This window comes from Solanum lycopersicum, chromosome 2 (assembly GCF_036512215.1).
Source record: "Solanum lycopersicum chromosome 2, SLM_r2.1".
Classification (NCBI taxonomy): domain Eukaryota; kingdom Viridiplantae; phylum Streptophyta; class Magnoliopsida; order Solanales; family Solanaceae; genus Solanum; species Solanum lycopersicum.
This window is the reverse complement of record NC_090801.1, coordinates 48,020,348-48,035,142: the sequence shown is the minus strand read 5'-3', so window position 1 is coordinate 48,035,142 and position 14,795 is coordinate 48,020,348. Positions and strand designations below refer to the sequence as shown.

The 14,795-nt window shown below is 37.0% G+C and overlaps 2 protein-coding genes across 2 annotated transcripts; one reads left to right on the top strand and one right to left on the bottom strand.

The window, feature by feature from the left end:
• Positions 1 to 4,417: 4,417 nt before the first annotated feature.
• On the bottom strand, positions 4,418 to 6,295 carry LOC138342116 (uncharacterized). The gene has a single exon (XM_069294304.1). The coding sequence runs from the start codon at positions 6,293 to 6,295 to the stop codon at positions 4,418 to 4,420; it is 1,878 nt and encodes a 625-aa protein (XP_069150405.1).
• A 2,447-nt stretch (positions 6,296 to 8,742) lies between these two features.
• On the top strand, positions 8,743 to 11,867 carry HMG2 (3-hydroxy-3-methylglutaryl-coenzyme A reductase 2). The gene is given in 4 exon segments (NM_001309190.1): positions 8,743 to 9,891; positions 9,974 to 10,155; positions 10,357 to 10,703; positions 11,119 to 11,867. Coding segments are annotated over 4 exon segments (1,806 nt in total). The 5' UTR covers positions 8,743 to 8,857; the 3' UTR covers positions 11,362 to 11,867.
• The last annotated feature ends 2,928 nt before the right edge of the window (positions 11,868 to 14,795 follow it).

Below are 14,795 nucleotides of genomic sequence, written 5' to 3'. Positions count from 1 at the left end.
TTTTCTGACTTCTTCTTGTTATTTTTCTTTTCAACCTCTTCTCCAGACAACTCAACCAATTTTTCTTTAGGTATCTTAAAATTTGATACCTTGAAGGTTCGTGCACTTCTGACTGCAGCAGCAGATCGTGCACTTGCCCTCAAGGCATCCACCATCAATTTTTGTGCAGCAGACCTTGTATTAGGTCGTCTCTTAGGAGTCTCCTCCACGACCTTTTCCTTCCCTTTTTGACTCTCCAACTTCCATTTTAATGGTGCTTCCTCACTTGCAGATTCAGATGAAGAGGAAGAAGAATACCGCCCTAAATCAGGGGTTTTATCGAAGATGGGTTGAGAAGGCCTTACCTCTTCTCTTTCCAGGGCGTCAGTATGTTCTGCTCTGGCCTCTTCACTCATCATTGCCAGGCTCTCAATCACAAGTTCCTCACTTGCTGCCAGAATATTTGACTCGGAAGCCCTGTGATTTGGTAGGTCTCCCTTAAACATGTTGTCAGGAAACATGTCTTCACATGGACAAGGTACTGAAGAAGTGTATAAATCAATGGAGAAGAAAGGGTTGTCCGGAGTATTTTGTGGAGGACTAGGTAGGGGAGGAAGGCTGGCTTGAGCAGGTGTTGGAGAATAAAATGCAAGGGGCGCGATTTCACTAAGTGCATCCAGCATTTGCTTAGAAAAAGACGAAGAAGAAGACATGTTTGTGATACTTGAAGGGGTCGTTGAAGGAACAAAAAGAAGAGGAAGACAGATTTGCCTTTGAATGTGAGAAGTTTTGTGATAGAAGAGAGAGATAAAGTTTAAGAGACGGATGAGAGTTTCAAGAAGAAAAGACCCCTTTTTAAAAGAAGTGAAAAGGTGCCAGGTCCTTGATTAGATGCGTCGTTTGAGGGAGAAACGATTGGACTGATCGGTCAGAGTAACCGATGACTGACACGTGACTTTTTCAACGGTCAAATTTTTTAGTTTAAAATTAATGTAAAAATGCTAACCTGGACAGGTACCAAGTACCATGATAGATTTAACTTCATTCCTTAATTGTTCTAGCCTCTTTTTTTGCTGAGCAGGTCCCTATTGAGAGTATACCTACAAAAGATACAAAAAGTGATCTTGTTCAAATATTTAAGGTTCACACAAAGGATACCTGCACTGCAAATCTAACCATCAAGGGAGTTCTACTATTAGAAGCTAAAAGCATCACTTGGAGATCAACATCCCCAATTTTAATCGATTTCTCTCAAATTGATCCTTACTGAGAGCCTTGGTAAAGATGTCTACAATCTGTTCCTCCGTTGGACAGTATGTGAGTACAATATTTCCCTTCTCAACATGATCTCTCAAAAAATGATGTCTGACATCAATGTGCTTTGTTCTCTTATGATGAAATGAGTTCTTTCCCATACTCACAGCACTAGTGTTGTCACACATGAGAGGAAATGCTTTGATGTGGATTCCAAAATCTTCTAAGTGTTGCCTGATCCACAACAATTGAGAACAACAGGCTGCAGCAGCTACATATTCAGCTTCAGCAGTTGAAAGAGCCACAGAGTTCTGCTTCTTGGTGCCCCAAGAGATAAGTGATGATCCAAGAAAATGAGCCATTCCAGAGGTGCTCTTTCTGTCAACTTGATAACCTGCAAAATCAGCATCTGCAAAACCAACCAGATCAAAAGTATCACCTGCAGGATAAAAGAGAACCAGGTCCCCTATTTTCTTCAAGTATCTAAGAATACGTTTTGCAGCCTTCAGATGTGAATCACGAGGACATGCTTGAAACCTGGCACATATTCCAACGCTATACACAATATCAGGCCTGCTAGCAGTCAGATACAGCAAGGAGCCAATGATTTCTCTGTACATTGCCTAATTCACAAGGGGATCAGATTCTTCTACTATCATCTTGGGATTTGTTCCCATAGAAGTGTCAATAGGTTTGGAATCAAACATATTGAATTTCTTCAACAGCTCTTTGATGTACTTCTCTTGGCATATTGAAGTTCCATTTGATGATTGCTTGATTTGCAGCCCCAGAAAGAATGTCAACTCACCCATCATACTCATTTCAAACTCCCTTCCCATTAATGATGAGAATTCTTCACAGAGATGTTCTGAAGTAGCTCCAGAAATTATGTCATCCACATAAACTTGAATGATAAGCAATTCTTGTTCTCTTTTTAGTAAGAACAAAGTATTGTCTATCTTGCCTCTTTTGAAACCATTCTTCAGCAGAAACTTTGACAATCTTTCATACCAAGCTCTTGGAGCTTGTTTCAGACCATATAATGCCTTATTCAATCTGAACACATGATTTGGTAGCTCTGCATCTTCGAACCCAGGAGGTTGCTTAACATACACCTCCTCTTTGAGATCTCCATTCAGAAATGCACTCTTCACATCCATTTGATAAAGCTTGATCCCCATAAAAGCAGCAAAAGCTATTAAGATTCTAATAGCTTCCATTCTGGCAACAGGTGCAAAAGTCTCATCATAGTCAATTCCTTCTCTTGATTGTATCCTTGCACCACCAGCCTGGATTTATTTCTAGTAATAACTCCATTTTCATCAAGTTTGTTTCTGAATACCCACCTGGTTCCTATTATTGTTCTGCCTTCAGGTCGAGGAACCAGGTACCATACCTTACTTCTTTCAAACTGATGAAGTTCTTCTTGCATAGAATTGATTCAGTCTGCATCACTTAATGCTTCTTTGACATTCTTAGGCTCAATGGATGATATGAATGTTGAGAATGCAACTAGATTTCTTGTTTTTGATCTAGTTTGAATTCCAGAATTCAAGGGAAAAATGAGATTATCAAGAGGGTGTGATGAACTATGCTTCCATCCTGACCTTGCAGCAGACTGATTTGGCAGATCATCATGATCTTCTTCATCAGGAGTGACGTCATCTTCTGGGGAGTCTGATGTACTCTGGCTGGAGTTTTGAGTAGTACCAGGTACCCCATCATCCTGTTCAACCTCAGCATCCTCTTCAAGTGGACTGTGATTCTGATCATCACAATCATTATTCAGTTGTTGATCTGCATCAGTTTCAGCACCTTCAATCTTCTTGGATCTTAGCATTTTGAGTACATCATCATCATCATTTGATCCATCATTCTTCAAGCTTCCATTTTCATCAAACACAACATGAATGCTTTCTTCAATGCATTGTGTTCGTTTGTTGAATATTCTGTAGGCTTTGCTGGATGAAGAATATCCAACAAATACTCCTTCATCACTTCTGGGATCAAATTTTCCCAGATCATCCTTCCCATTATTCAGCACAAAACATCTGCATCCAAAAGCTCTAAGATAGTTCAGCATTGGCTTCCTGTTGTTGAGCAGTTCGTATGGAGTCTTGTTCAACACAGCTCTTATTAGACACCTGTTGGTAACATGACATGCTGTGTTAACAGCTTCAGCCCAGAAACTTTGAGGAAGATTTGATTCAATAATCATAGTTCTGGCAATGTTCACCAAGTTTCTGTTCTTTCTCTCCACCACTCCATTTTGTTGAGGAGTTCTTGGAGCAGAGAAGTTGTGGCTTGTACCATTTTCCATACAAAATCTATCCAATGTTGAGTTTTCAAACTCTGTCCCATGATCAGATCTAATGCTGCAAACAACTTGATTCAATTTGGTTTGAATCATTTTGAAGAACACCACCAGTTCATCAGCTGTCTCTGCCTTTGATCTCAAAAATCTCGTCCAGGTGTATCTTGAATAGTCATCAACAATCACCAAGATGTACTTCTTGCCATTTCTGCTTTGAACCTTCAAAGGTCCACAAAGGTCCATGTGAAGCAGCTCTAAGGTTCTTGATGATGTAACCTGATTCTTGGGCTTGAATGATGATCTGATTTGCTTTCCTTTAACACAAGCTTCACATATTTTATTTTCAGCAAACTTCATTTTGGGCAACCCTCGGACCAGGTCCTTTGAAATCAACTTATTCAATAAAGATAAACTCACATGTCCCAGCCTACGATGCCAGAGATCAGCATTTTTATTTTGAGCACTGAGACATGTTAAGTCATCTCCATGAGAGATTTCCAAGTTTGCCACATACATATTTTTCCTTCTGTGTGCAGTGAGAATTACCTTGTTTGTAGTTAAACTCACCACAGTGCATTTTTCAGAAGTAAATTTGACCTCATTTCCTTTGTCACAGATTTGTGACACACTTAGCAAGCTGTACTTCAACCCATCCACATGGTAAACATTGTCAATTGAATCTTCAAGAGATCTTCCTACTTTGCCAACTCCCAAAATGTACCCCTTCTTGCCATCACCAAATGAGACACCTCCACCTTGGAGGGTCTTGAGTGAGAGGAAGTTCTTTACATCACCAGTCATATGTTTAGAGCAGCCACTATCCATATACCAACATTGACTGCTTCCCCTCTCACTCACCTGCACCAAAAATCACTTGTTAAGCTTGGGAACCCATTTCAGCTTGAGCTCCCAGTAGGCAGACAAAGGAGTGATCAGATTGTACTTAGTCCAATATGGTAGACTTTGAATCTTTCTAACAAAAGACCTAGGAGCAGGAACAGATTTTTTCTTTGAAAATTTGTGAGTTGAGACAGGCTCTGTAAGACCAGGTCTCTCATTTGGTACATTTTGTTTTTGAGCATACTTAGAATGTCTTTCACATGAGTTTCTCCAGCTAACACACTCATTCTTCAAATGTCCATTCTTACCACAATGCAGACACAACAGATTGTCGGACACAAACACATACTTACTGTGAGGATTATAAGGAGGACTTATGTTCAGACTTCCTAGTCCTTTCTTATTGAAATTACTCTGATTTGTCACATTTGACAGCAACTTTGAGGATTTGGTCCACTTAAGAGAATTTTCAAGCTCTTTCTTAAGTTTCACAACATCCTGTTCAAATTTGTTATTCTTTTCAAGTGACAAACTAAGATTTTTCTCAGAGTTTTTCAATTTTTCTTGAATTTCAGCTTGCAGACTATTTGGCTTTCCATTCAGATTTTCAGCTTCTTCAGTAATCTGACACAACTGGTTCTTAAGTTCAGAGTTTTTTAACTCTAGAGACACCATTCTTGACATTGTGTCTTCAAATTGACCTTTGTTTTCAGTTAAAATTTCAAGTTCAGCATTCATGGTATCTCTTTCAGATGTTAACTCTATCACAGAATCTAACATGACTTTTGCCAAGGTTCTCAATTTTTTAAGAGAATATTTATCCAAGTCATTTTTCATGTCAAAAAGAGTTACCTGATTGTTTTCTTCTTCATTTTCTGTGTGTGCCATAAGAGCAAACATTTCATTGAAGACAGTTTCCTCCTCATGCACAGCAACCATCGACACATCTTTTGGCTCATCAGGATCTTCTGAGTCACTAGAAGAATCCCCCCATGCAGCAAGAGCCCTTTTGACAACCATATCAGCAGCAGCTTTACGATCTCTGTTACCAGGTACCAGGTCCCTTCTGTTTTCTTTGTCACCCCTGTGTTTTTGATGTTCCTTGTTTTCATTCTTGAGTAAAGGACACTCTCTGATGAAGTGCCTAGATTTTCCACACTTGTAGCAAGTATCACCTTGAGCAGCATTTCGAGTCCCATTTGTTCCTCTTTTATGCATTTTGTTTTTTCTCACAATCTTTTGAAATCTACTGATGAGATATGTCATATCATCATCATCACTTGAATCTTCATCTGATTTATACTTCAACATCAATGACTTGTCCTTCTTGGCTTCCCTTTTTGACAAATCATGGTTTCGATTCATCTCATGTGTTTTAAGATTTCCAATCAAGGCATCCATGGTCAGCACCTTGAAGTCCTTAGCTTCTGTAATGGCATCAACTTTGCTCTCCCAAGACTTTGGAAGAATTCGAAGCACTTTCCTGACTTGTTTGGTCATGCTTATAGGTTCACCCAGACTTCGCAGCTCATTTGTAATGGAAGACAACTTTGTGAACATGTCATGTATAGTTTCTCCTTCCTTCATTTTGAAGTTCTCATATCGTGAGGTGAGCATGTCAATCTTGGATTCTTTGACTTGTTCAGTTTCTTCATGTGTAGTCAACAAGCAATCCCAGATTTCTTTAGCAGACTCACAGGCTGACACTCTGTTGTACTCATCAGGTCCTATCCCACAGACCATAAGAGTTTTACCTTTGAAGCCCTTTTCTATCTTTTTCCTGTCAGCATCATCATATTTCTGCTTGGGCTTTGGAACAGTGATGGTCTTTTCTCCATCCTTTACTTCCATCATTGGAACAAAGGGTCCATCTAGTATAATATCCCATAACTCGCTATCTTCAGCCATGAGATAATCGTGCATTCTAACTTTTCACCAACTGTAGAAATGTCCATTGAAACGAGGAGGTCTGTGTGATGACTGACCTTCTTCGAGGTTAAGTGGAGCTGCCATTCTAGAACAAAATCACTTCCTTGGTGTTAATCAAATAGGTAGTGCCCGCTCTGATACCACTTGATAGAATGTATGGCTTCACTTAATAGTAATGGACCAGGTCCCTTACTTTACTTCAGAAAATTACCAGAAAGTTAAATGCAGTAAAATCAACACAATGATTTTACGTGGAAACCTCCTTGCTTAAGGGAGTAAAACCTCGACCTGTCTCACAGGATTTTCCATCGTTTTCACTAATCTTCAAAAGCAAAAGTGAAACACGATTACACCAAACGTAAGAAAGAGTTATCAATCTTACCGTTAAGCAATAGACCTCTATTGCTCAACAAGCCAAAGTAGAAAAACAATCTACCCACTAAGCTATCCCACCTGGACAACCAAGACTTTTAACACAACACACCAATTCCTTTATAGATTTAGGAGTGGTTTACAATTTAAGAACAAGAGAATAAATTCCTAAACAACTAGACGAAAAGCTCCAGATGTTGCTGTTGTCCTAGGAATGATTCTGCCTTTGCTTTGTGTAGCCTTTGCAAGAGTTCTTGAAAAGTTTTTATCAAGTTGCAAAAACTAAAAAACAAATGTTTAGGAAAGTGCCTTTTATATGACAAGTCACTTTCCTAAACTTCTTTGCCATTGGTTGGAAAGGTCACACTTTTCTGACGCCATCGGGAAGTGTGCACCTACTTTCTGTACGTCTCCAGCTGGCAGTTGACTGACTTATCATCATGAGGGCCTGGTACCTCTACTAGGTCCCTGGGTTTGTTTCATCTGCAATACTTCAAAGAAGACACCTGCAATACTCAAGTAGAAAACCCGGTACCTTTATGAGGTCCCTAAGTTTGTCAAATCATCAAAACTACAAATAACATTCCCTAAATTATAATCGAAATTTCACACATCTGAACTAAACTAAGGTTTTATTACCTCTCTCAATTTATTTTTTTTGTAATTTTGTACACCTTTTGTCGTACGTGGTGCATTCTGTGATTACTCGGAATTGAGGCGCATGCGAGATATTTGGATGCCAACGTAAGTCAAAAAGGTGCAGAAAATTACAAAAAAAAATAATAAAATTCAGAGAGTAATAGGACGTTAGTTTATTTAAAGTGTGTTTTTAAAATTTCAATTATAATCTACAAAGATACTTCTGCATTATATATATATATATATATATATATATATATATATATATATATATATATATATAAAGAAGACAGGTACATTGGATTTTAGCTTGTTTGGTGTCCCAGCAAACAGCAAAGGAGTAGTATTTTAATTAATAAGTAATCAATTTTGGGTGAGAAATTGCTGAGATACCTCCTTTGTCTTTTTTCCACTGTTGTCTTCAGTTGACTATAAGAAATGTTGCTAACTATTTTTAATGTCCAAACCTCAAATATCAAGCCATGCAAAATTAACCATTTTCTTAACGTGGATATATACCTATTCCACCACATGGTACCCTATTCCAACTATATTAAAAAAAATAAAATACTCTAGTTAATATTGATCAAAATTTATATAATTTACATCTCAATAATATAAAAAGTTATTGCATGCGTACTTATGAAATTTGTAGGTTTTAAAATTGTGTAGGGCTGGGCATAGAAAATTGAATTATCAGATCGGATGGACAGTTTTTTGGTATTTGGTATTCGGTAATTAAGTATTTAATATGATATTTGGAAGTACAATTTTAGAATCATAATATTCAGGTTTGAGTTTGGTATGAAATATTAGTACCATTTAATATTTTTCGTATACCGAATTATTTATGAAGGCATGTATGGACATGTCCATTATTCATTAGTACAAATTTAAAGAGAAAGTTAAAGAATAAATATAAAAAATGTAAATACATGTCTTTTAGTTGTATCAATTTATTTTTCTTGATATCTTTTTATTTATTAATTTTTTTAAATTGTACCTCTGCATAAAAGAAAATAGAAATAATTGGAAAAATAGTATTATTTTTATAATACAATCCGATATAACTACAATACGATATCACCGAATATTATACTAAATCAAAATTTAATTTATCAATTATCAAATTATTAAACTGATATTTCAAATTTTAATATTTAATATCTACTTTCAACTATTATTACCTAATTATCAAATGCAAAATGTATGAGTTATTTCATAATAGCCCGAGTTCGTATCCAAATATTTTACACTTGACCAGTCAACTTGACTATATAAAACTTTACTTTAAAAAATTAAAAAAAAAAAGTATATTATTGTAAAAGATAATACTCCATTCAAAATATAAAATGAAAAAAGTCCAGCGCGGCAACCGGGTTCCTCTATAAATACATTTCCTACATCTTCTCTTCTCCTCACATCCCATCACTCTTCTTTTAACAATTATACTTGTCAATCATCAATCCCACAAACAACACTTTTTCTCTCCTCTTTTTCCTCACCGGCGGCAGACTTACCGGTGAAAAAATGGACGTTCGCCGGAGATCTGAAGAGCCTGTTTATCCATCTAAGGTCTTTGCCGCCGATGAAAAACCTCTCAAACCCCACAAGAAACAACAACAACAACAAGAGGACAAGAATACCCTTCTCATTGATGCTTCCGATGCTCTCCCACTTCCTTTGTATCTCACGAATGGCTTGTTTTTCACCATGTTTTTCTCTGTTATGTATTTTCTTCTATCAAGGTGGCGTGAGAAAATCAGGAATTCCACTCCTTTACATGTCGTTACGCTTTCTGAATTGGGTGCTATTGTTTCGTTAATTGCTTCTGTCATTTATCTTCTTGGTTTCTTTGGGATTGGGTTTGTTCAGACGTTTGTGTCAAGGGGAAATAATGATTCATGGGATGAAAATGATGAGGAATTTCTATTGAAGGAAGATAGTCGTTGTGGGCCTGCAACTACTCTTGGTTGTGCTGTTCCTGCACCACCTGCTCGACAAATTGCCCCAATGGCACCACCTCAACCTTCTATGTCTATGGTAGAGAAACCTGCACCGTTGATAACATCAGCTTCGTCTGAGGAAGACGAAGAGATAATTAAATCCGTGGTGCAGGGGAAAATACCATCATACTCATTGGAATCCAAGCTCGGTGATTGTAAGCGCGCTGCTTCGATAAGGAAACAGGTGATGCAGAGGATTACAGGGAAGTCTCTAGAAGGGCTACCATTGGAAGGATTTAACTATGAATCTATTCTTGGGCAGTGTTGTGAGATGCCAATTGGGTACGTGCAGATACCAGTGGGAATAGCAGGGCCATTGTTGCTTAACGGAAAGGAGTTTTCAGTGCCCATGGCAACCACAGAAGGATGTTTAGTGGCTAGCACCAATAGGGGTTGCAAGGCTATCTATGCTTCTGGTGGTGCTACATGCATTTTGCTTCGTGATGGGATGACCAGAGCACCATGTGTCAGGTTCGGCACAGCCAAAAGGGCAGCAGAGTTGAAGTTCTTTGTTGAAGATCCCATAAAATTTGAGACACTTGCTAACGTTTTCAACCAGTAAGTACATGCTAGCTGTTAATCTGTTTCAAATAATTATGTGTTTATAGTTGTTACCTGATCGGTTGTGTTTGAATGGCAGATCAAGCAGATTTGCCAGATTACAAAGAATTCAGTGTGCAATTGCGGGAAAGAATCTTTACATGAGATTTGTATGTAGCACTGGTGATGCAATGGGAATGAACATGGTGTCCAAAGGTGTACAAAATGTTCTTGATTACCTTCAGAATGAATATCCCGACATGGATGTCATCGGTATATCTGGTATTAGTTTTTCCTTAACTTCTCTGCTATGCATGGTCTGTTAAAAGACTATTAAAACACCATAACTGCAGTATGGGGTTATCATAAATGTGTTTCGAATGGGCTGGAAAATGATAGCTTAAGATATAATGAAATTTCTATCGTTTGATCTCTTGAACTTTAGATAATATTGTCTCCTAAAGTTATCTATAACTGTGACAGGGAACTTTTGCTCGGACAAGAAGCCAGCAGCAGTTAATTGGATCGAGGGCAGAGGAAAGTCTGTAGTTTGTGAGGCAATTATCACAGAAGAGGTGGTGAAGAAAGTTTTGAAAACTGAGGTTGCTGCTCTTGTGGAGCTGAACATGCTTAAAAATCTTACTGGCTCTGCCATGGCTGGCGCCCTTGGAGGTTTCAATGCCCATGCCAGCAATATCGTCTCAGCTGTGTTTATAGCCACAGGTCAGGATCCAGCTCAGAACATAGAGAGCTCGCACTGCATCACTATGATGGAGGCTGTAAATGATGGCAAGGACCTCCATATTTCTGTTACAATGCCTTCCATTGAGGTATGTAATTAACATTTTCTTTGTCGTTCCTTCTTTTTAATCATCAAGATTAATGAGTTTTATGTATAAGAATCAGACTTAAAACTTTCGAGATCAGTTTAAATTGATGTAGTCGTGAGATAGTAAGGTACTGCATGCATGCATCATGATGCAGGTCTGGATTCTTCAAATCTCAATCAAATAGTTGAACCACTTGAAAGAAAAAAGACAATGAAAGGATTCTTGAAATATCTCAATTTAGTGTTAGCCTGTGAGACCTTACAACGAAGCAATGTCTTTCACCACATATATTTATGATCACTTGGACTATATATAGACGACAATCTCGTAGAAGTATCTTGTCCTCAATTCAGTTTAAACTAGTTGTGAAATCTTCCAATTTCTTGTTATATTTATGGTATTTGCTTCGATACAGGTTGGTACCGTTGGAGGTGGAACTCAGCTTGCATCTCAGTCAGCTTGCTTAAACTTGTTAGGAGTGAAAGGTGCCAACAGAGAGGCACCAGGGTCAAATGCAAGGCTCTTGGCTACAGTAGTAGCTGGTTCGGTTCTTGCTGGTGAACTATCCCTCATGTCAGCTATATCGGCTGGGCAACTAGTTAATAGCCACATGAAATACAATAGATCTACCAAAGATGTCACCAAGGCGTCCTCCTAATCAGGGGAATACAATACAATCCATTCCCGGCCTTGTATTTGAAGGTGTACACAGGTGATCCCGCAAGTAGCCTCCATTTATGAATGATCTATATTAGGAATAAATAAATTTATAAAGCAAAAAAGAAAAGAAAAATAAAGAGAAGAGGGGTAGATAGAAGGAAGAGACAAGTGTTGTAGCAGAAAACAAAGTGAATTCCCGGAAACAAATACATTGCACTTCTTTGTTTCACCATTGTATCACGAAGGTCCGTGGGGAGGAAGAAGTTAGCTGGGCTGTGTTTGTTGTCTCAGTGATTCTTGATGACATGTATTAGCTGCCAACACTTGGTATCATTCAATGTTTCAAAAGGCGATACCCTTTTCGTTTCTATTGTATTGTTCCTTTCGTTGTTAATTTGTCATTTCTACAGGGGTTGTCTGGATCTGATTAGTAAGTGTGTTGTTGTATATGAAAATAAGTTCTTTTATTCAAATGAATTGTTGACATATTTGTTCTTACATGAACGTTTATTCTTTAACATGAATGTGTGATTAAACACCTTCAAGATATAGTTAATTCACTTAAATTCAATTTAATTAATGGTTATAGATCAAGATTATGTCACGACCCAGCCCGTTGTGATTGACACTCACTCTAACCATCCGGTGGGAGAATCACTACTACCATTCAACTAAAGCAAATAATTAAAACTAAGATATTTAAGTTACAGAAGTAAGTTAAATAAACTACAACAATACGGAAAATAAATCTAGAATGTGAAAGTCAATGTATCAAAATTAGAAACGAGAATTAAATCTAACTAGAATTTCTAGTGATCTACCCAACTAACTAAAACAAGGTCTAGGTCCGAAAATGGACATAGACTAAAGAGAAATCCATGGCAGGCCGAATGATGTGGCTCACCCTTAAACTCGAAGTGATCACCGGTCTTCTAAGCGAGGTCTGTCAACAGTCGCGTGAACATGCCGTATACTCAACAAAAATAAAAGCAAGTGCAAAAACAGTACACAACCACCGTGTACTGATAGGATCACACGACTATCCCACTAGTGTAACATAAACAAGCAATTACAACATTGTCACACATGCATAAATATCAACATGTTCAATACTATCATAAGAATCAACATCACAATTCACATGCTTCATCACATAGTTGGTCCTCTCACGGAATTCAAAGTCAAACTGTTAGCATGTCGGAACGTGGCAATCTGATCCAACTTAGTGTGCCGGAACGTGACAACCAGTCCCAATCACATATCATAATAACACATCAAGATCACTCATTCAATCATGATTTCATGGTATATATATTTATATATCTTATTTCAACATCTATGATCAATATTGCAATATGCATACATATACAAGTATCACAACGAAATAAAGCAAGTGTATCACACAATCATAGAATCACAATCATCACCTACCTTAAAATAAGCTTGAAACCCTATACAACTTGATCCTTCTCTTTCCGGTACTGTTGTGCTTGTTCATGGTCTACAACCAACAATTTATATACGAGAGTTAATAAAGAATCACTAAATTCTCGAAATACTATTAAACTAAAAACCTTAATTCAAACCCATGAGTCAATTAGTCAATTTAGGGTTAATTACACCATAGGATTCTCCAAAAAATCCTTCCCCATCAATATTGACTCATTCCAAAACGTTCTACAGATCGAAAAACTAATTCGGGGAGTGAAAAACTTACCTCTAGCTTCAAGAATGGTGGAAAACGAGTTGGAATAGCCCAAGGGTTGTCCTTAACTCACAGAATAAAAAATACAAAATAAGGTCATCTAAGGGTTTTATTTACGATTTTGAAACTCGTCATCCCGCTACAGCGACACCCATCCCGCTTTTGAACCAGTGAGCTCCATTTTGAAAAATTCCAAAAATCGTATAATTCAATCTCCGCCTCGTCCATTACAACGTAACCCATCCCGCTGTAGTGGCATCGCTGCATCAACAAGAATCACACTACAGCGACACGAAGCAAGGTAGTGAGCTTCTGAGGGATTTTCAATTTCCGCCTTTCACAACATACTCTTTAATTCACTACGCCCAGAAAATACCCTTAACGCTATGATCGATTCTCGAAGGTCTATCTATCCAAATTCAATTTCGTAAAGTCGTATAACCGATTATGTAATCAAATTCCTATTTACTCCATCCAATTGTTACTAGATTACCCTACACCTTGATGACTCCAATTTCCTCCAAATCTGAACAAGATTGAAAAAATCTTAGTACTACGAAAAAGTTTGTTCAGCCCCAATTTTATCAAATTGACATTTTTATAACGACGAAACTCGATCATTACAGATTAACATACTATTAGCCAACTAATTAGAATGATAAACAAAAATTTATTTGCGTTACTTCTTTATATTTTTCCTTTATCTACATTTTCCAAGTAGGAAACTAAAGTTATTTGCAAATTAAATACACGGAACATGCAATAACGTCTTTTTTGGTTTGAACCAAATCATTTGTTAATTGTGTGTTTGCTGGCAATCTATCAAGAAAATAACAATTTCTAGCCTATTCAACATAGTAATGATATTTAGCCTGGCGGCTCAATTATATCAGTGGCTTAAAGTTAAATTTAATCAATCTTAATTTTTTTTTATTTTTTTAGAGTTATCAAATTTCTAATAATTCTTTCCTCTTAAATGAAAATTTTACAGTTTCTATAAATAATAGTCATTTGTTAAAAAAAAATATCTATAACCTATTATTGCTTTTAAAGAAAATGAGGCCCCGCAAATTAAAGGTCCTAAGGCTACCACATTTTCCTTAGGCTTGTAGAGCCGTCCCGACAGTTGGATAAAACAATATATTTCCTTGTATCTTCTCGAAGATTGAAGTTGCAAGATTAAATTCATGATAGGTATTTTATTTATATATTATCTAGCAAAAACGAATGCTTTATTCTTCTAAAATAATATGAATAGTAAGAAATGGGACATCAATTTAGCAAGTTTGTGCTATAATTCATTTCACCAAACTTCTTGCAAGAATATGAATTTGATGTTACTGATTGATATTTGATTGAAAGGTCTAAAATTTTAGTTGTTTTTCCTCAAACCTCACTCATCATGTCCTTTTTGACTACAATGTCATGTATTTAGTTGACTAAATTAATAAAATGGAGAAGATATGGGCTTGTTGATTTTCTTTTTCTAATATAAGCAATGTTGAAAATCTAAATTAGGAATGTGAAATGATTTAATAAATGAGATGCATATATCCAAACATTAGGTACTTTTACTAAACAGACAATAATGACTTTATCACAACTCACAAGTAGGGTGGCTTTCCATTTAGTAATTGTTGTATATAGCCAAACTCCCAACAATTATTTATGTAGAATTTGGATTTGCCACCACCCTTTACAAATTGCCCAATAAAAAAAACGGAAAA